Below are 20288 nucleotides of genomic sequence, written 5' to 3' on the forward strand. Positions count from 1 at the left end.
ATTTTGGAGTCAGTTCATACTTTTAGTTTTCTAATCTTTGTGGTTCTTATTTGGTGTATTTAGTATGAAGGTGCGTACTTAACCGATGGAAAAGGTCTGAACAATTGGGATGTCTTTGCCCATGAAAACCCTGGTATGTATTTTGTATTGGATTCTTTTGATATATATTTTTCTTTTTCTTTTCATCCAATATGATATTTATGTTTTGAATGAATCTTGTTGTTTAGTTCTGGGTTCGAAGTAAGCTTGTGTGTTTCTATGTTAATTTGTAATTATTTATGTATTCATGCATATTTTCATTTAGTTATAGTTTTTGCTTTTGTTTTATATTTTGTCGGCAAAGTTTTAATTAATCTTGTAAATGCTATCATGCATGTTGATTTTATTGACACTATTATATTGAAATATGCAGAGAAAATAGTTGATGGGAGCAATGGAGACATAGCTGCGGATCAATATCATCGATATATGGTTAAAAAGAATTTCATTATAATATTTTTGTGCCTTTATCTTAAATATATATACTAAAAAACCGTTGTTCATTTTTATTATTATTTTAGATCATCTACTTTATACGTTTTGACACCTAGCTACTTTATATGATCAGGAAGATATCCAATCAATGTCCTTTCTTGGAGTCAACAGTTACAGATTATCAATTTCTTGGTCTCGAGTCTTACCTAGTAAGTCTTAAGTTTCTTAGTCATGATTATAATAATTAATTTCAGTTTAAACTTAATATTCTACCATCAAATCGATCGATTATCTAAAGTTCTAAACCGATCTCTTTGCTTGGTTGAAAGTTAAAACAAATTGTTTATCTTATCTTACAAAATACAAATGTATGTACCTTTTGTATTTGGGGAAAACAGAAGGGAGATTTGGAGGTATTAATTATAAGGGAATAAGGTATTACGACAATTTGATTAAAGCTCTCATTGGAAAAGGTAAATTTTTACTTTTTTTTTTTTTTTTTTACTTTTTAATTCTTGGTTTAATGCATATAAAGAAATTTAACTTCGAGATATTAAATTATTTCATGTAAATGTTTCCAGGGATTACACCATTTGTGACGTTGAATCACTTCGACTATCCTCAAGAACTCGAAAACCGGTTCAAAAGTTGGTTAAGCTCCGAGATGGTGTGAGTTGTTAAATTGCCTCTAACTAAATTAACCATAACTAACTAAAAGTCTAAAACTAATGTACTTAGTTATTTTTTTTTATCAGGAAAGATTTCGGGTACTTAGCTGATATATGTTTTAAACATTTTGGAGACCGTGTTAAACACTGGATGACATTAAACGAACCAAACCAACAAATCACCTTAGCCTATCGAAAGGGTTTATTTCCACCAGCCCGGTGCTCTATGCCATACGGAAATTGTAGTGAAGGGAACTCGGAAACTGAGCCATTTATAGCCGCACATAACATGATCCTTGCACACTCTAAGGCGGTTCAAATATACCGAACCAAATATCAGGTAACAAACCAATATAATATCCATATGACGTAATTTGAACCATTTTGTTCATATATACGCTGGTTTGTAGAAAGAACAAAGAGGGAGTATAGGCATTGTGGTACAAACTTCATGGTTCGAACCAGTAAGTGATTCCATTGCGGATAAAAAAGCGGCAGAGAGAGCTCAATCCTTTTATTCGAACTGGTATGTTATGTTACATTTATGCAGAACATGAAAAATTCATATATGAGTTATACGTCTAGTTAACATACTCAATTTTTTATGATATGATCTGTTCTAAAATATGTCAGGATTCTAGATCCCGTTGTATTTGGGAAATATCCGGAAGAAATGGTGAAAATACTTGGATCAGCATTACCGGAATTTTCGAGCAATGAAATGAATAACCTCAAGAACTATAAATCAGATTTTTTGGGTATTAATCATTATACAAGTTACTTCATCCAAGATTGTTTGATCACTGCTTGTAATTCTGGTGATGGAGCTTCTAAAAGCGAAGGCTTCGCCCTAAAATTAGATCGGAAAGGCAATGTCTCAATCGGAGAACTAGTAAGTATATTTGTATATATAAGCTTCTATTGGATTCCTTGTGTATTTATAGTGTTTCTAACATAAATTTTTGCATTGCTTGTTTTTCTTTTGCACATTATAGACCGACGTAGATTGGCAACATATTGACCCTGACGGATTCAAAAAGATGTTGAATTACCTAAAAAATAGGTACCACAACATACCAATGTACATCACCGAAAATGGTACAGTTACCTCATGTTTTTGGGTTATCTCCAGTTTTTTGTTAAAATGGATTTGAACAAAATTATTGACGATGGTTTTTGCAGGTTTCGGACAATTGCAGAAACCCGAGACGACAGTTAAAGAACTTATGCATGATACAAAAAGGATACAATACTTGAGTGAATATTTGGATGCTTTGAAAGCAGCAATGAGGTACGTGAATTGTATATTTAGTTAGATTATAAAACCAATACACACATACAATGGATCTCATACGGATAGAGATGTTGAGTGTAGGATATAACCAATTAGGCAATTACTAGTTCCTTATAAGTTAATTGTAAATTCTTATGTAGGGATGGAGCAAATGTGAAGGGATATTTTGCGTGGTCATTATTAGATAATTTCGAATGGTTGTACGGATACAAGGTTCGATTTGGGCTATTCCACGTTGATTATGCAACTCTGAAAAGAACGCCAAAGCAATCCGCTTCATGGTACAAGAACTTCATTGAACAACACGTGAATATAGAAAATCACATCGATATAAAAAAATAAAATGAAAATTAATTAAGACTTAATTAGTGTTCTTGATGAACAAAAGAAGTCAGAACTAGGAAGCCATCATTAATAATCTTCGTATTGTTGTTTTATTTTGAATGTGTATATTGTGTATCTTATACATATCTATTCCGCTAATCTTGAACAAGAATTTTTATACAAATTCCTGTTTATGAAAAATTTGGGGTAGACATCTATTAAGATATTTTATGGTAATAATAATTAGGTACTATAGTAGAGACTTAATGGAAACGAAATAGTCATCAACTTGGTGGTCAAAAAATGTTAGGCCACATATGGCCATGAATTCAAAACAATATTCATCTCTTATTAGTGGTCACTTTGTCTATATCTACATAGCTATAGACATCATGATCATCAAGAAGTTTCATAGCGAACTGATACTGAAAAACCAAAATGAAAGACACGAGTGGATAAATTAAAAGAAGCAATGCCATTTAGATATTGCACAAACAATGAGCTAGTTAGTAAATTATAGACGAGGCAACACCATCATCGATTTAATCTAAACTAAGCAAAAGGAATTAAACACAAACATATAAATATTGTATATAGTGGAATAGGTCGCCATCAAGAATAAAAAATACAAAGGTCTATTGATCACTATTGTTTAGCTGATGAATTGTTTTAACAAATGAAATATGAAAGGAATACTTTTAGTTTCTCATTCTGAGGCCGATTAACTTTTTTTTTTAGCCAATAAATTTTTATCATGGCTTACCTCTTATATACATATTGTAGAGAAGAAAAAATTAGTGCAATTTATTATGAAAAGGTGAGGAAAAAACTAAAAACATGTAAAGTACATCTACTGAATTATGTTTGTTTTGCAAATTTCGAAAATAAGATGCAGCGATTAAATCATGTTTGATTTGTAGTCGCTAGCAACATCGACATGTTTTTGTATGTTACCTCTAACTTTCAAAATTTAAAACGCCTTATTTTTTTTTTTAATATAACGTTAATAACCACTAGTCGTTGATCGATGGCTGTAGAAGTAAACTGTGCCGCTTATAGCTTATCGTTGTTGCTGTCACTATCGTTGTCGCTAATCATATCGATATCGACTGTTACTGAATAAAATGAGCATTATAAAAAATAAAGCATTAAAACTTGTTTTTTTTTCGTTTTTTATAAAGGTGATAGTATTCAATTCATTTTTTTTAGATTATTCATCAATAGACAGAACTCATTCAAATCGATCGAGAATATCAATATGTTTTTCCAGAATAACGAAGCTTAGTGGTTGAGCATTTCCTATGTTATGCATTTACAGTTGATGGCATGCATCCTTTGATTATTTCTCTTTGTGGCGTGAGTTATTTATATATATTGTATATTCATAGTTTACATAGCCACGTTATCTTAATATTGGGGTCGAACCTATTTTTTATGGTCACAAAATAAGAAAAATATTTTAAAGCCAAAATAATCAAATTTAAAGTAATATCTTTATTAATGAAAGAAGAACCTACAAAAATTTATAACCCAAAGCAATAACAAGTCAAAAATATGTAAATCTCCACTAGAAGAAGATATAACCTATCAAAATATATCTAGTTTTGATTAATATTTTGCTAATATATATAGTGCATGTACACAGAAAAAGACAACACCGAAAGTCAGAAGGCAAACAAAAACACGAGAGAGCCAGACAAAATGGGGAATTTAGCAATCTTCGTATTGATCATCTTATTACAAAGCTTAATGTGTAATGTATATTGTTCATGTCTTAATCAAAGTCTTTCAGAGAACATTTTAGAAGATTCTTTTTCATTTCCTTCTGATTTCCTCTTTGGCACGGCTTCTTCTGCTTATCAGGTACTTCCTTTTATCTCTTTTCGTATGTTTGTGTTCGTTTGTTCATCTTATTACAAAACTTCATGATTTGTTTTGCTTTTTTGAATTTGGGTACATTTGACGTAAATAGTATGAAGGTGCATTCCTGACTGAAGGAAAAGGATTGAACAATTGGGACATATTTACGCATGAATATCCTGGTATGTATTGATTTCTGGTTTAATTAAGATGGTTGAGTTTGAAGAAAATCATGAGCAAATGCAAAAATACAACAAATCTAAATTAAATTGGTCTGGCATAGTGGTACTTGGATTAGCTTTATCAATGTTATTATCCATTTCCTAACAAGAAGTTAATGTTTATTATGTTTTGTATTCGAATTTGGTTTGTTTGGCTATAGTATCTAATATATATGTGTATACAAAGTTGTTCATATTAGATCAGGTCCTCAGCACAACTAGTGTTCATGTATCTTGTTGAAAAAAGTACTAAAGTAGCTAGCTACTCATATATGTATAGATGTGTGAATATTATAGCAATTAGGTACTTAATTAAAATTTTCGTTAAATTCTGTTGACGAAATTTATATTTTAGGTAAAATACGTGACGAGAACAACGGAGACATGGCTGTGGATCAATATCATCGATTTATGGTCAAACAATTTTATAAATAATAAATGTTTATTTTTAGTTTTCTACTTAGAAAACGTAATTAATTTGTTTTAATTTAAGGGAAAATTATAAATAAAGAAGTTTTTCCAAAAATTTGGCCATCTACACTTTTTTTTCAAGATTGTCAATTGTGACGAAAATGCCCCTACTAATAGAAATAGTGAAGTTTTGAAAAATTTGAACCAATAAACAAACAGAAAACCCATGTTAGTATACAACTGTTAAAAAAAAAATTTGAAAAAAAAATATTTTGGGTGTCAAAAATCAGTTTGTAAATTGCTGATTTCTAGTCTAAATTGTTTAGAATAGACTTTCTACGATTTTTTCTCTTTCTGAAACATTTAGATTGTTCATTCTACAGTTTGTACATGTTCTAAGAAGTTTAGACGGAAAATTTGTTCTAAAAATTTCAGAACCTGAATTTTGTATGTTCTACAAAATTAAGAATATGTATTCTACGTTTTTCTTCATTCTACATCAATTCAGAATTCGTTTTCTACGTTTTACCCTATATACTAAAAGAAGTAGAAGATATATCATAGAAATTTTTAGAATTTGTAATCTGTAAACCTTAGAATACCCTAAAATAGAAAGAAAATAAATTAAATAAGGAAAATGAATAATTTTAAATATTTTTTAAATATTCTTAATTTATGGTTAAGATTTCGTAATTATTGTTTAGATTTGTTCTAATACATTTTAGAATGCGTATTCTAAATTATTTAGAAGATAAACAAATTAAGAAAAATCGACATTATACCTTAACGTGATCGATTAGCCCTTTTGGGAAAAAAATTTAACCTTAATTGGTTTCCAATCGATCAATTTCCCTTACTTTGTCAAAACCCAAAACAACAATTTAGGCCCACTCGATGAAGCCCCAAAAACCGATTAATTGATGTTTTCTTAATTTCAGGGGACAAAAAATCAACAAAATTTATCTGAAAAAACAATTAAGGGCATAATTGGCTAATTTTATATCATAAAACCTATTTAACCAAACTTTTGAAAAAAAAATGTAGATGGCCAAATTTTTGGAAAAAGATCCTTTATTTATAATTTTCCCTTAATTTAATTGTCTATATGGTTTACAGGAGGACATCCAATTAATGACTTCGCTTGGGGTCAACAGTTATAGATTCTCGATTTCTTGGTCTAGAGTTTTACCAAGTACGAAGTTATTATTACTATTTCTTTTTTTTAATATCATGAGAACAGGATTATTACTATTTTTTCTTCTAGTGATTAAAAATATAATGTGATATCATATAAATAGCTTGATATTTATTAGATACAAACACGATATATGAACCAATTTATCTAAGATTTTTATATGTTTAAAATACCGAATCGGTTATTCAATTAAAAAAATAATTATTTGGGTGACAGGAGGAAGATTTGGAAGTATTAATTATTCGGGAATAACGTATTACAACAGATTAATCGACGCTCTCATTAGTAGAGGTAAATTGTTTTTGTATTTTTAGCTATTCTTACTCGTAATTTCTATTTGAAGTTTTGAACCAATAAACCTAGCAAATATATTCTGAAGCTTAACTAACTAGTAAATGTATCCAGGCATCAAACCATTTGTGACGTTGAACCATTTGGACTATCCTCAAGAACTGGAATACCGGTTTCAAAGTTGGCTAAGCCCCGAGATGCAGTGAGTGCAAATAAAAACTCTTATATCAGTCAATCAATCCTTCATTTGAAGTCGACAAAAAAAATTAAGACCAATATATCAAAATTAACTAATTAATCTCTAATTTCATTTTTCGACTTTTGAAGGAAAGATTTCCTGTACTTGACTAATATATGTTTTAAACATTTTGGTGACCGAGTTAAACTCTGGACCACGTTAAATGAACCAAACAACCAAATAATTTTGAGCCATCTAAAAGGCACATTTCCACCATCTCGATGCTCCTTACCGTATGGAAACTGTAGTCAAGGGAACTCTGAAACCGAGCCTTTCATAGCCGCGCATAATGCAATCCTCGCTCACGCAAAGGCAGTTCAATTATATCGAACTAAATATAAGGTAAACTAAGAAACCAGTCGATATAATATGTCTATAAACTTATTAGTTATTTCGGTCTAAATATTGACTGAAATATGATGTGTTTTAGGAAGAACAAAAGGGAATAATCGGCATTGTAGTGCAAACATCATGGTTTGAACCCATCAGTGATTCCACTGCAGATAAAGCAGCTGCTGAGAGAGCTCAAGCTTTTTATTCGAACTGGTATGTTCCATAATGATTACTAAGATTTAACAATCACATACTAAATATATAATTGTTTGTATACCAGGATTCTAGATCCGGTTATATATGGAAAGTATCCAAAAGAAATGGTGAATATACTTGGGTCGGCCTTGCCGAGATTTTCAAAAAAGGAAGTCGAGTACTTAAAGGAGTCGCAATCAGATTTTGTGGGCATTAATCACTATACAAGTTACTTCATTCAAGATTGTTTGCTATCATCTTGTAATATTGGATTCGGAGCTTCGAAAGTGGAAGGATATGCACTCAAGTTAGACCGAAAGGGCAATCTTACCATTGGAGAACTTGTAAGTACATTTCCATTATCTTTTTCTAAATTCTTTTCACACACGCGATAATAGTATTACCACTTTAACATTACACTTGAAATGTATTTTTCTTTTTATGATAGACCGATGTAAATTGGCAGCACATTCATCCTGAAGGATTCCGGAAAATGTTGAATTACCTAAAAGATAGATACCATAACATACCAATGTTCATAACTGAAAACGGTACAAGACCTCACGTTCTCAATTAATGATCAAGTCATGATTTTTATGTATTTGGAATGTACATTTGACCGATGCAAATTGGTGTTTACAGGTTTCGGAGACCTGCAAAAACCCGAGACAACCGTAAAAGAACTTTTAAATGATGCAAAAAGGATACAATACATGAGTGGATACTTGGATGCTTTGCAGTCAGCAATGAGGTAAAGAGACTGTGAATTGTGCAGTGAGCCAACTTGGGGATTTTAATTGCATACATTTAACCCTCGAACAAATTTATATATATCACAGTGATATTTCCATCGATATATTTTGCATAATCTATTAGTAGAGTAAATATTTTGTGACTTTTTCGTGTAGGGATGGAGCAAATGTGAAGGGCTATTTCGCATGGTCGCTATTAGATAATTTTGAGTGGTTGTATGGATACAAGCTTCGATTTGGCCTATATCACGTGGATCCTGTAACTCTCAAAAGGACACCGAAACGTTCAGCTTCATGGTACAGAAACTACATTGGAGAGAACATTAGAAGAAGATATGATTAGATATAAACATATGACTATATTTGTCTATATAACATTATCTCCTTACCATCTCTTGTGATAAATATAGAGCAGATAATAATCTCCTTACTATCTCCTTACCACCTTGAAATAATTAGTTAAGATATATGGTCTTCTTTCAAGCAGCATCCTTCGAACTGACGACTTATAGAGCTAGAAAGTCTTTACCAGTTTGAGATATCGAAGCTTAGTACAATAACATAAATTACTGTTAGAGTGGATCGATCGTCTTCTTTATAAAATTCAAATGTAGTTTGTTAGTCATAAATCATGAACGTCCTTTTAAGCTAAAGTCAATTATCTTGTAAATATTTAATCCCTAGAGTAGAGACCAATAGGTTGATTGGTTCTAATCTTCCAGCTGTAACTTGCGTGATGCAGCTTATTATTCTCAGTTAATCATTGACCTGCGCACTTCTTTACTATAATTAATTAATCAATTGATACAGCGTTACTAGACAGCGAACAAATCTAAAATGCATTCTTTATCATCGCATCTTTTGTTAAAATATTTGGATATATTATAATTTTGCACGACGTTAAAAAAAATATATTGTAGAATCTTATATACTTTTTTTTTTATCATGATTCATAACCAATTCGTATAATACGGAATAACGCGATTAAATGGAATCGAATTCCGATAAGATCAGTCGCAGAAGTGATGCTGTAACCAATTGACTAAAAACATTTCTTCAAATCTTATAATTAACACAGTCACTCACACCTCCTCTCACACGTTAGAAAACTTAACAAGTTAGAAATTAACTTAATACCGTGGTTTTTCATTGTGGACAAACTTAATGCCGTGATTCAGCACTACTTTCAAGTCAAGCTTTCAAAGTAAGAGACTTCTTTATTATTTTGCTAAAAATTGATTAGGTTGGAGTATGATTTAATTAATTAAATTTAATTTGATTGTATATATAGAAATTATAAGTAAAGTAAAAAACCTCTGTAAATTAATACTTTATAAATTAATAAACACTATAAAATAATAATTTTCTCTGGTTCAAAGTCAGATTGATATAAAAATTAGCTAAAATTAACCAAAATGCCAATGATATTTAAATCTCAAATAGCTCAATTATTTCACTAAAATTGTATATACGTATGTATGGCAAGTTGGCAACTAGAAATTAAGACAATGATATTTATCACGATAAATTAACAATTAAATCCTGATCGAAAGCAATTTTAGAAAAGAAACCATGTGCAAGACAAGTTGACTTTTATTTGTTTGTGTATATGTGGGAGCTAGAAGCAGGAGACGAACATCATCACAACCAAAAAAGTCTTTCACCGTACCTAAAAGAAAAAAGAGGAAAAAGCTATCAAAATTACTAGGAAAAAGCCATGGATTCCATCGGTGGATTTCACGAGGTGCAAAACGATGATAGGCTATTTCAGCTGGTATATTATCACCCAAAATACCAACCCATACCAAAAACAAAAAAACCAACCTTGTTCAATAAAGCAGCAAGCTGCGACCACCCTTCTCATCAACCCCTTTTCTTATGTCCTCTTCTACGAATATCAAAAGATAACTCCGATTCTCACACTTATAAAGTTAGTTATTCCCCGGAATACGTTGGCTCTACAACAAGAAGTGATAAGTCTTATGAAGATCCACTACTCCCTCTGTTTTGGTGCAACAATAAAGAATTTGATGTCGATGGTGGGTGTGACATATGCAGCGGCTCAAAGTTTGGCACAGACTATTATTTCTGTGTCAAATGTGATAAAGTTTTCCACAAAGAATGTGTCCAATCTCCATTTAAAATCAAGCACACTTACCATTCTGAGCATTTTCTCCAACTTTTCTGCCGTCTTCCAAGTGCTCCTGATATAAAGTGTTTATGTTGTCGAAGAATAGCAACATACCTGGTATATTATTGTATCATATGTGATGTTGTTATGCATACAGTCTGTGCCATGAAGTTGATACCTTTGGGAGGATTTTATGAAGTGGAAAACAATGGTAAACTATCCCAGTTGGTATACCATCACCCGAAATACCAACCCATACTACAAACACAAAGCCAAACCTCTTCCTCCGGTGAACCAACTAGCCACGACTTCCCTTTTCAACAACGTTTCTTGTGTCCTCTTCCACGAACTTTAAGAAAACCCTCTGATCCTCTCACTTATCCGATTTGTTATTCTCCCGAATATGTCGGCTCTACAATAAGCAGTGATGATCCGTATGAAGACCATTCAATAATGCCTTTGTTTGGGTGCAACAATAAAGAATTTGATGCTGATGGTGGGTGTGACATATGCAGCGGCTCAAATCTTGGTACAGAATATTATTTATGTGTCATATGTGATAAATCTTTCCACAAAGAATGCGTAAAGTCTCCACTCCATATCAAACACCCTTATCATCCCGAGCATTATCTTCGGCTTTACTATCGTCATCCCAATGCTGCCATTATAGAGTGTTTTTGTTGTGGAAGAATAGCAAAAGATTTGGTATATTATTGTATCATATGTGATGTTGTAATGCATACAATCTGTGTGATGAAGTCGATACCCTTCGTTGTAGACCAACCGAAACGTCATGACCATCCCCTCACTCTTTTTCCCGAACAGGCGCTCTTAACTTGCAACATTTGTGGTATAATCAGAAAAAACTATCCCACATACGTTTGTCTCAGATGCAGATTTGTTGCTCATAATGATTGTATGTATTCTCCATCCATCATCAAGATTTCACGTCACCACCATCGCATCTCCTACACTTCTTCTCTCCAATCCGAAGAATGGTCTTGTGGAGTTTGTCGTAAAAGTATTGACGGTGATTATGGTGCATATACTTGTGACAAATGTGATGATTATGCTGTTCACGTAAGATGTTCTCTACGAAAAGATGTGTGGGATGGAGTTGAACTCGAAGGTTTATCGGAAGAAGATGATATAACACAAGATGTTGGGCCGTTTGAAATTATATCTGAAGGAGTGATACTTCATTTTCTTCATGACCACTATCTTCAGCTCGAGGTTAGCATAATTTGTGATGAGAACAAGTTTTGCCAAGTGTGTGTTATGCCTATCTTTGAAGTTAACTTCTATTCTTGTATGGAGTGTGAATTCATCCTCCATGAAACATGCGCAAAATCTCCCCGCAGAATACAACATGTGTTACATCCTCATCCACTTAAATTGATCCGAATGAGTAGTAGTATATATGATAAGGAGAACTTCTTGTGCGATGCTTGTTATCGTTATTGTGGCGACTTTATGTATTGTTGTCCCATAGTGGAATGCGAGTTTGGTGTAGATGTACGGTGTGCTGCAATATCTGAGCCATTTGATTTTCAAGGTCATGAACATCCCTTGTTCCTAGCTTTACACCCAGACGTCAAGCCAATATGTGAGGTTTGTAAATCAGAATGTTATAAACAATTTAATTGCATCAAATGCGATTTTATTGTTTGTATCAAGTGTGCTACCTTACCATACAAAGCAAGGTATAAGCACGACGAACACTTTCTTAAACTTTTATGGGGGAAAGAGGTGTGTGAAAAAGATTGGTGTGAAGTCTGCGAGCGTAATTTGAGAGACACAAACACAAAATCCTTCTATTGGTGCAACGTTTGCTGCACTACTCTTCACACTGCCTGCTTGTTTGATGATGAACTTTATCTGAAACCTGGTCAAATCTGGAATGTATATGGGAAGGAGTTAAAACAGGTCAAAGTTGTTGCCAGAAGAAATCTTTCTCGACCACTTTGTGATTCTTGTAAGTACCCTTGCCAAGGCAGACTATTTACGATAGACAACCTCACAACATGTTCTATGAAATGTGCTCGTGATATTATATAAATTTATCTTTCAATCGATATATCAATGTTATTTTGTATTTTTGTTTTCTTTTGTTATTAAAGATGTAATTCGTATCTTCTGTAATTCAAATTTTAGACTTTGTTGTTTTTTAATTTTCAACAATGCGATTTTATTTTTTATTTTTGATTAATCTCTATTGACATAGGGAGGAGAGATCAGAAAAAGTGATGAATGAGTACTCTCCCTTGATCACATTTTGTTTCTCTTCTCTCAACCATATTTTTCAATCACCACCCCAGCGATGGGGATTAGGATGGAAGAGATCATCGGATCGCCGATTATCTAAACGACGATCCGATTCAATCACCGTCGGCGTCTCCGCTCGGATCTCCGACTTCGTCATGTTCTTCTCCATCCGATGTGGAGGATCCTGAATTAGGGTTCCAGATTGATTTAGATTGGACCGCTGGTAACTCGGAGGATCAGGTAGCGTTGAGATTGGAATCGCAGTTAATGGTGGCTTTGCCTGCGCCGCATGAGACAGTTGTTGTCGAATTGAGGGGAATTGAGGTGACGAAAGCTGAAAGAAATTTTTAAAATTAATTTAATATATTGTAATTCATGAGTAAAAGATAATCAAAATGAAAATGCCCAAAAATGCTATTTTTTAAAAAAAGGTATCTACCAAAAAAAAAGTATTTCTAAGTTTGAGTCTCTTCTTAGTATTTTTAATTAATAGTTCTATAACATAATATGTATCTATAATTAACATACACTTTAATTTATGTCGAGCTCCTATAAACTTAAAACCAAAGTTAGAAACTCTTACTAAATAATTAGAAAAGTATCACGCATCCCCACAAAAATATTTTTACTATTTAACTGAAATCATATTGACTATAATTTATAATTTACGTAGTTTCCCTACTAATTCTACAAAAATTGTAATTCCCTTAATGTATTTATGTTTTAAATGTAACCTTCGTAATTAATTCATCATCTTATAAATAATCAATTTTTGATAACTATATCCCTAAAGTTTAATAATATATAGACATAATAATCGTACTTGTTAAAAAAAAACAAAAAAACAAAAATCACCAAATCACACTCTAAACCACGCTATCTATACACGTGATCAAGACTATATCAAGAATTTATGTTGCAACTTGCTCAATGGTTTAATTTGAAAGACGACCGTTAACTTTATAAAGGACAAACAAACATGTGCGAAGGCAAACATGCATACCCTAGATACGATGAGAATCACATTTTGTTTCTCCTCCCCCATACATGTCCCAACAAAAAGGATGGATTCAGCGTATTTCATGCTCACACGAAACTATCTTAAAAGACCACTCCGATCGAAGTAATAAAGAAAGACTGCATCGAATTGTGTGAACAGCGACTGAAACCATTTTTTAACAAAGCTGATAGAAATAAAAAGGAAAATAATCTCCACCGACTCAATTGTTAATCACAAAATAAATAAATAATTAAATAACCTAATCGATAAGATAATTTTTGGGAAGCGAGAAAACCATGTGCAAAGACTAGTTTGACGAAAACCATGTGGTCGAAGCAGAATTGCAGAAACCGAGCATATCATCACAACCTACTAATCTTTCAATGAAAAAGAAAAGAGAAAGAAAAAAACTATCAAAATTACCCAAAACGATGGATTCCATGGGAAAAATATGAAAAAAATTGGATCATATGGAAAAAAAGTGGATAAAACTGAATCATATGGAAAAAAAATACTGAACCATTTTTGAAAAAGAATATCTCAAATATGTTTAGTAACCTGAAGACTATGCAAGATAATATACATACAGTTGTGGTAAGTGTATTTTACATCAAAGTTTGTTAAATGTGAAAAAGAAACAAATTACAGTAAGTGGTGGATGGAAATCAACTATATTAATATTACAAAACCAAATTCCAATGACATTTAGAACCAGCAACTCTTTCACCGAAAACAAAAACAAAAGAAAGAAAGAAAGAAAAAAAGAGACAGAAAAACTATCAAAAATAGTACCCAAAACGATGGATTCCATCGGTGGATTTCATGAAGTGGTACAAAAGATTAGCTTGTAACAGGTCAAATTTGGAGTAGCTGCCAAACAATTGGGAATACGGAGCAAAATTGACGTTGAAACCCCGACCAAGTCGAAGTAGTTATTGATCTTAATAAATTGTGGAGAACACATAATTTAACAGATCTTGACAGAAATGTAATAAAGAGAGACCAGAAGCGTAACTCATCAGTGAACATTAGTTATAAGAAAATAAATAAACAAAAGACTCCATCGAGATGTAATAAACCGCGAGTAGAATTCATTTCATATTAATTTTTAATTTTTAATTTTTCTGAAGAAGACCCTTAAGTTTAGAAACGAAAGAAAAAACATGTGCAAGACAAGTTGAACTTTGTGTGTGTATATGTGGGAGAAGCAGGAAACGAACATCATAACACCAAAAATAAATATTCCACCCAAAAGAAAAGAGAGAGAAGAGAGAACAAAAAAAAAAACTATCAAAATCACACAAAAACGCAACGATGGATTCCATCGGTAGATTTTATGAGTTGGAATCTCAGCTGATATATCATCACCCAAAATACCAACCCAAACCAAAAACACGAAAACCAACCTCCTCCGATAAAGCAGCCTCCAGCCACGACCACTCTTTTCAACACCTTTTTTTGTGTCCTCTTCCACGAATTATAAAAGAAGAAGTATCTGATTCTCTCACTTTTCCCATCAGTAGTTACCCCGAATACGTCGGTTCTACAACAAGAAGCGATGAAGATCATTCAGTACTTCCTTTGTTTTGGTGCAAGAATAAAGAATTCGATTCCAATGATGGGTGCCAGATATGCAGAGGCTCAAATTTTGGCACAGACTATTATTTTTGTGAACTCTGTAACAGAATATTCCACAGTGAATGCGTCCAATCTCCGGTTGCAATCATACACCCTTACCATTCGGAGCATTCTCTCAAACTTTCCTATCGTCGGGTTAGTGCTTCGCTTATGAAGTGTTTATGTTGTCGAAGAATAGCAACAGATCTGGTATATTATTGTACCATGTGTGATGTTGTAATGCATACAATATGTGCGATGAAGTCGATGCCCATTGGTGGATTTCATGAGGTGGAAAACGATGGTAAACTATCTCAGCTAGTATATCATCACCCGAAATACCACTCCTTACCACAAACACAAAGCCCAAACTCTTCCTCTGGTGAAGCAGCTAGCCAGGACCTCCCTTTTCAACAACGTTTCTTGTGTCCTATTCCACGGAATTTAATAAAATCCTCTGATCCTCTCACTAGTCCGGTTAGTCGTTCTTCAGAATACGTCGGCTCTACAATAAGCAGTGATGATCCGTATGTAGATCATTCAATAATCCCTTTGTTTTGGTGTAACAATAAAGAATTTGATGCTGATGGTGGGTGCGACATATGCAGCGGCTCAAATCTTATTTTTGTGTCATATGTGATAAAATTTTCCACAAAGAATGCGTCGAGTGTCCACTTCAAATCAAACACCCTTATCATCCCGAGCATTATCTCCGGCTTTACTTTCGTCATCCAACTGCTGCCAATATAGAGTGTTTTTGTTGTGGAAGAATAGCAGAAGATATGGTATATCAGTGTACCATATGTGATGCTGTAATGCACACAATTTGTGCGATGAAGTCGATACCCTTCGTTGTAGACCAACCAAAACGTCATGATCATCCCCTCACTTTTTTTCCTGAACAGGCTTCCTTAACTTGCAACATTTGTGGTCTAATCAGAAAAAACTATCCCACCTACGTTTGTCTAAGATGCAGATTTGTTGCTCATAATGATTGTATGTATTCTCCATCCATCATCAAGATTTCACGTCACCACCATCGCACCTCCTACATTTCTTCTCTCGAATCTGAAGAATACTCTTGTGGAGTTTGTCGTAAAAGCATCGACAATGATTACGGTGCATATACTTGTGAAAAATGTGATGACTATGTTGTTCACGTAAGATGTGCTCTACGGAAAGATGTGTGGGATGGAGTTGAACTCGAAGGTGTACCAGAAGAAGATGATATAACACAAGATGCTAAGCCTTACAAGATGATATCGGAAGGAGTGATACTCCATTTTCTTCATGACCATCATCTCCGACTCGAGGTCGACATACTTTACAACGAAGAAAAGCTTTGTGAAGCATGTGTTATGCCTATCTCTGAAGGTAACTTCTATTCTTGTATGGTGTGTGAGTTCATCCTCCATAAATCATGCGCAAATTCTCCCCGCAGGATGCAACATCCATTACATCCTCATCCACTTATATTGAAGATTGGATGTAGATATGATATGAATTACTTTCGTTGCGATGCGTGTGTTCGTGTTTGTGCTGGATTTGTCTATGAGTGTCGCATAGGAGAATGCGAATTCGATCTAGATATACGATGTGCATCAATTTCGGAGCCGTTTGATTTCGAAGGTCACGAACATTCTTTATTTCTGGCGTTACACCCCGACGTCAAGCCTGTATGTGAGGTCTGCAAATTAGAATGTTATAAACAATTTAATTGCATCGAATGAGATTTTATTGTTTGTATCAAGTGTGCTACCTTACCATACAAAGCAAGGTATAAACACGACAAACACTTTCTTACATTATTATGGGGGAAAGAGGTGTGTGAAAAAGATTGGTGCGAGGTATGCGAACGGAATCTAAAAGATACAAGCACTAAGTTATTCTATTGGTGCAACGACTGCTGCACTACTCTTCACATTGCTTGCTTATTTGATGACGACCTATATGCGAAACCTGGTCAAATTTTGATAATAGAAGGGAATGAGGAGATCAAGGTTCTTGCCAAGAGAAATCTTTCTCGACCACTTTGTGATTTTTGCAAGTATCCTTGCCAGGGCAGAGTGCTTATTACGACAGACAACAACAAAGCGTGTTCTATGAAATGTGTTCGTTATATTTTCACTGAAGAATCCAGTAAGTTAATTATATAGTTCTATCTCTGTTATTAATGTAATTTTTTTTTTTTTTTCGGTTATTAAAGATGTAATTTGTTTCTACTTTCATTCATATATCCAACTTAACTGAACCAAACTGTGAAGAGGTTCCTGAATTTCTTCCTCCCCCTCCCGGCTTTGAAGATATTTGAGCCGCCGAATGATGACATGGTTGTGTATGAGGTTGTTTCTCTATCTCAAAATACTACTATAAACTAGTGTCTGAGTTAATAAAAGCCGAAGAGTAGATGAAGAGGTAGCATTACTTCCCTTTACGCTTTACCCATGATAACAAAGAAGACCAACTTGTGAAAGCTGATCTCTGCTGTCTTAGTCTTTGTAAGCCCTTAGCCCAAATAACTTGAGTGAAGGGGCAATGTAAGAAGATATGGTCTTGTGTCTCTACAACTACAGAGCAAAGACAGCAGATTTCCGAGACTTGTAAGCTATGCCATCGTTGGGAGTCTAGTCTGTCAAAATTTGCAATCCAAAAGTTCAGAAGTTGAAAGCATCAACACAATAAATATATTTGTATTATTTAAAATTACTTTAAGAAAATTGAAATATTTCGGAAGTACATGTTAATGTAAATTATGAAATCTGTAATGTATTTTTTTTTTTTTCAAACCAGTTTTTCTGTCAAAAAAAAAAAAAATCATTTTAATTTCCATAATCTTAAATTCACCTTTCCAAGGAACGACGACGTTTCGTAGCGTCTCATAGATTATTTTGTATCATCAAGAAGTTAACCAAACTTAGGCGAGAGAGAGATCAGAGAAAGTGATGAATGAGTATTCTCCTCTGATCATCACTTCATCGTCATCACTCATTGATCTGATCACATTTTGTTTCTCTTCTCACAATCGAATTTTCAAATCCACGTTTACCGATTCTGATTCGAGTTTCTCCGATTTTGATTTCACCCTCCCAGCGGTGATCGGAGAATTTAGCCATGTCGTGGGGATTAGGATGGAAGCGATCATCGGAGAGTTTCCGTCTGAGTCTCAGCTACGGCGCCGATGATCTAAACGACGATCCGATTCAATCACCGTCGGGGTCTCCGTTCGGATCTCCAACTTCGTCATGTTCTTCTCCATCCGCGGTGGAGGATCCTGAATTAGGGTTCCGGATTGATTTAGATTGGACCGCGGGCGATTCGGAGGATCAGGTAGCGTTGAGATTGGAATCGCAGTTAATGGTGGCTTTGCCTGCGCCGCATGATACAGTTGTGGTTGAATTGAAAGGATACGGAGACGGCGATGATGGTATTATAGGGAATGTTGGATTAGAGATGAGAGTTGAGAAACGTAGAGAGCCTTTGCGAGCAGTTACATTGATGAAAGCTGCTGGTTCGGGTCAGCAATACGACGGTGTAGGTATCTTGACTAGGCTGATGCGTTCTGATATGATGCCTGCAGCTATTCCTGCACCGTCTATCGACGTTGCTTCTTCTTGTGGGGTGCATTGGAAGACTGTTACCTCGTTGAGTCTATCTGGTTGTGGTTTATTGGTACGTTTCTTAAATTTTTTAGAATTCTGGATTCTCTGCTTATATGGATAGATGCTTTTCAAATTGGATTATGCTGATCGGTTTTAAAATGTGTTGCAATGTTGGGCAGGTAATGCCAGTTGAAGTGACTGAGTTACCTCTCCTTGAGAAGCTATGCCTTGAGTACAATAAACTGTCAGTTTTGCCACCTGAGATAGGGAAGCTGAAAAACCTTAAGATTCTTAGAGTCGACAATAACATGCTTATATCGGTTCCAGGTGAGTGTCACCTGTCAATTCCTTATACTTGTTATTCGCATTATAATGGTAACAGAAATACATGTTGGTGGAACATTTATACTATTAACTTAGATTTGTCAGCTGATGTTGGTTGAAACTCTTGTGCAGTGGAGCTAAGGCAATGTGTGGGTCTTGTTGAACTGTCGTTGGAGCACAATAAACTCATCCGGCCTCTTCTTGATTTCAGGTTATTGTGGCAGAGAGCTGGTATTACTGTTTTGTTTATTTCTTGAATTTTTTAGTAGACTGATTACTTATTCTATTGGAATGCAGAGCAATGTCTGGGCTACGAATACTACGGCTTTTTGGTAATCCCCTTGAATTCCTTCCAGAAATTTTACCCTTGCATCAGCTTCGTCACTTGTCTCTTGTAAATATCAGAATTGTGTCTGATGAGAATCTAAGATCAGTAAATGTACAGATTGAGGTAAAAAGAAAACTCATCACACAATACGTTCATTCTCTAGATCATTAAGTTTCAAGCTAAGGGTGACTTTCCATGATGCCAGACTGAAAACACTTCCTATTTTGGAGCATCTAGGCACAAGCTAAGTGCCTTCTCTCCCCTTATATTCCGTTCCTCGTCTTGTCACCATCCTCTTCTAGCATCTACATTGGTGAAGATAATGCAAGATGAAGGAAATCGTTCTGTCATTGGTAAAGATGAAAATGCGGTGAGGCAGCTTATAAGTATGATAACAAGTGACAATCGCCACGTGGTATGTTGGTTTTTCTCTTCTATGCTATGGGTTGAGAAAAAGTCTACTTTTTTATGGGAACAATCACTGTAACTACTGGTTTGATAGGTTGAGCAAGCTTGTGTTGCTCTATCATCTCTTGCTCGAGATGTTGGCGTAGCAATGCAGCTGATGAAGTGTGATATCATGAAGCCAACTGAAACTGTTCTGAAATCTTCGACCCCAGATGAAGTTATATCCGTTTTACAAGTGGTGGTCACCTTAGCTTTTGTATCTGATTCCGTTTCTCAGAAGATGCTCACCAAGGATATGCTGAAAGCCTTAAAGTCCTTGTGTGCCCATAAGAATCCTGAAGTAAGATAGCTGCAATTTTG

General features: G+C 34.2%; 4 protein-coding genes and 1 pseudogene across 5 annotated transcripts in view; all 5 read left to right on the forward strand.

Annotated features, from left to right (window-relative positions):
- LOC104714513 (beta-glucosidase 46) overlaps positions 1–4480 on the forward strand; it is a 4989-nt gene extending 509 nt beyond the window's left edge. Inside the window, exons 2-13 of one of the 2 annotated variants that reach the window (XM_010431903.2) lie at positions 64–133; positions 413–471; positions 608–683; positions 873–947; positions 1056–1143; positions 1230–1482; positions 1553–1668; positions 1776–2034; positions 2138–2240; positions 2325–2433; positions 2577–2717; positions 4406–4480. In XM_010431903.2, coding sequence (XP_010430205.1) covers positions 64–133; positions 413–471; positions 608–683; positions 873–947; positions 1056–1143; positions 1230–1482; positions 1553–1668; positions 1776–2034; positions 2138–2240; positions 2325–2433; positions 2577–2717; position 4406 — 1350 coding nt within the window. In that variant the 3' untranslated portion in view covers positions 4407–4480. Of the gene's footprint in view, positions 1–63; positions 134–412; positions 472–607; positions 684–872; positions 948–1055; positions 1144–1229; positions 1483–1552; positions 1669–1775; positions 2035–2137; positions 2241–2324; positions 2434–2576; positions 2987–4405 lie in introns of those variants that run through there. The other variant, XM_010431902.2, reaches the window with a different exon arrangement.
- Positions 4435–8644, forward strand: LOC104714512 (beta-glucosidase 45-like). The gene is made up of 12 exons (XM_010431901.1): positions 4435–4623; positions 4733–4802; positions 5197–5255; positions 6369–6444; positions 6664–6738; positions 6853–6940; positions 7066–7318; positions 7407–7522; positions 7590–7848; positions 7953–8055; positions 8147–8255; positions 8413–8644. The coding sequence occupies exons 1-12, from the start codon at positions 4462–4464 to the stop codon at positions 8597–8599; spliced, it is 1557 nt and encodes a 518-aa protein (XP_010430203.1). The 5' UTR covers positions 4435–4461; the 3' UTR covers positions 8600–8644.
- On the forward strand, positions 9885–12974 carry LOC104714514. The gene has a single exon (XM_010431904.2). It carries the CDS (start codon positions 9974–9976, stop codon positions 12443–12445), a length of 2472 nt encoding a protein of 823 aa, XP_010430206.1. The 5' UTR covers positions 9885–9973; the 3' UTR covers positions 12446–12974.
- LOC104714515 lies at positions 14867–17440 on the forward strand (annotated as a pseudogene).
- LOC104714516 (phospholipase A I) overlaps positions 18164–20288 on the forward strand; it is an 11107-nt gene continuing 8982 nt past the window's right edge. The window contains exons 1-6 of the mRNA XM_010431907.2: positions 18164–18938; positions 19048–19195; positions 19325–19403; positions 19490–19643; positions 19726–19935; positions 20023–20268. Coding sequence (XP_010430209.1) covers positions 18381–18938; positions 19048–19195; positions 19325–19403; positions 19490–19643; positions 19726–19935; positions 20023–20268 — 1395 coding nt within the window. The 5' untranslated portion in view covers positions 18164–18380. The remainder of the gene's footprint in view (positions 18939–19047; positions 19196–19324; positions 19404–19489; positions 19644–19725; positions 19936–20022; positions 20269–20288) is intronic.

Source organism: Camelina sativa, chromosome 9 (genome assembly GCF_000633955.1).
Source record: "Camelina sativa cultivar DH55 chromosome 9, Cs, whole genome shotgun sequence".
NCBI lineage: Eukaryota > Viridiplantae > Streptophyta > Magnoliopsida > Brassicales > Brassicaceae > Camelina > Camelina sativa.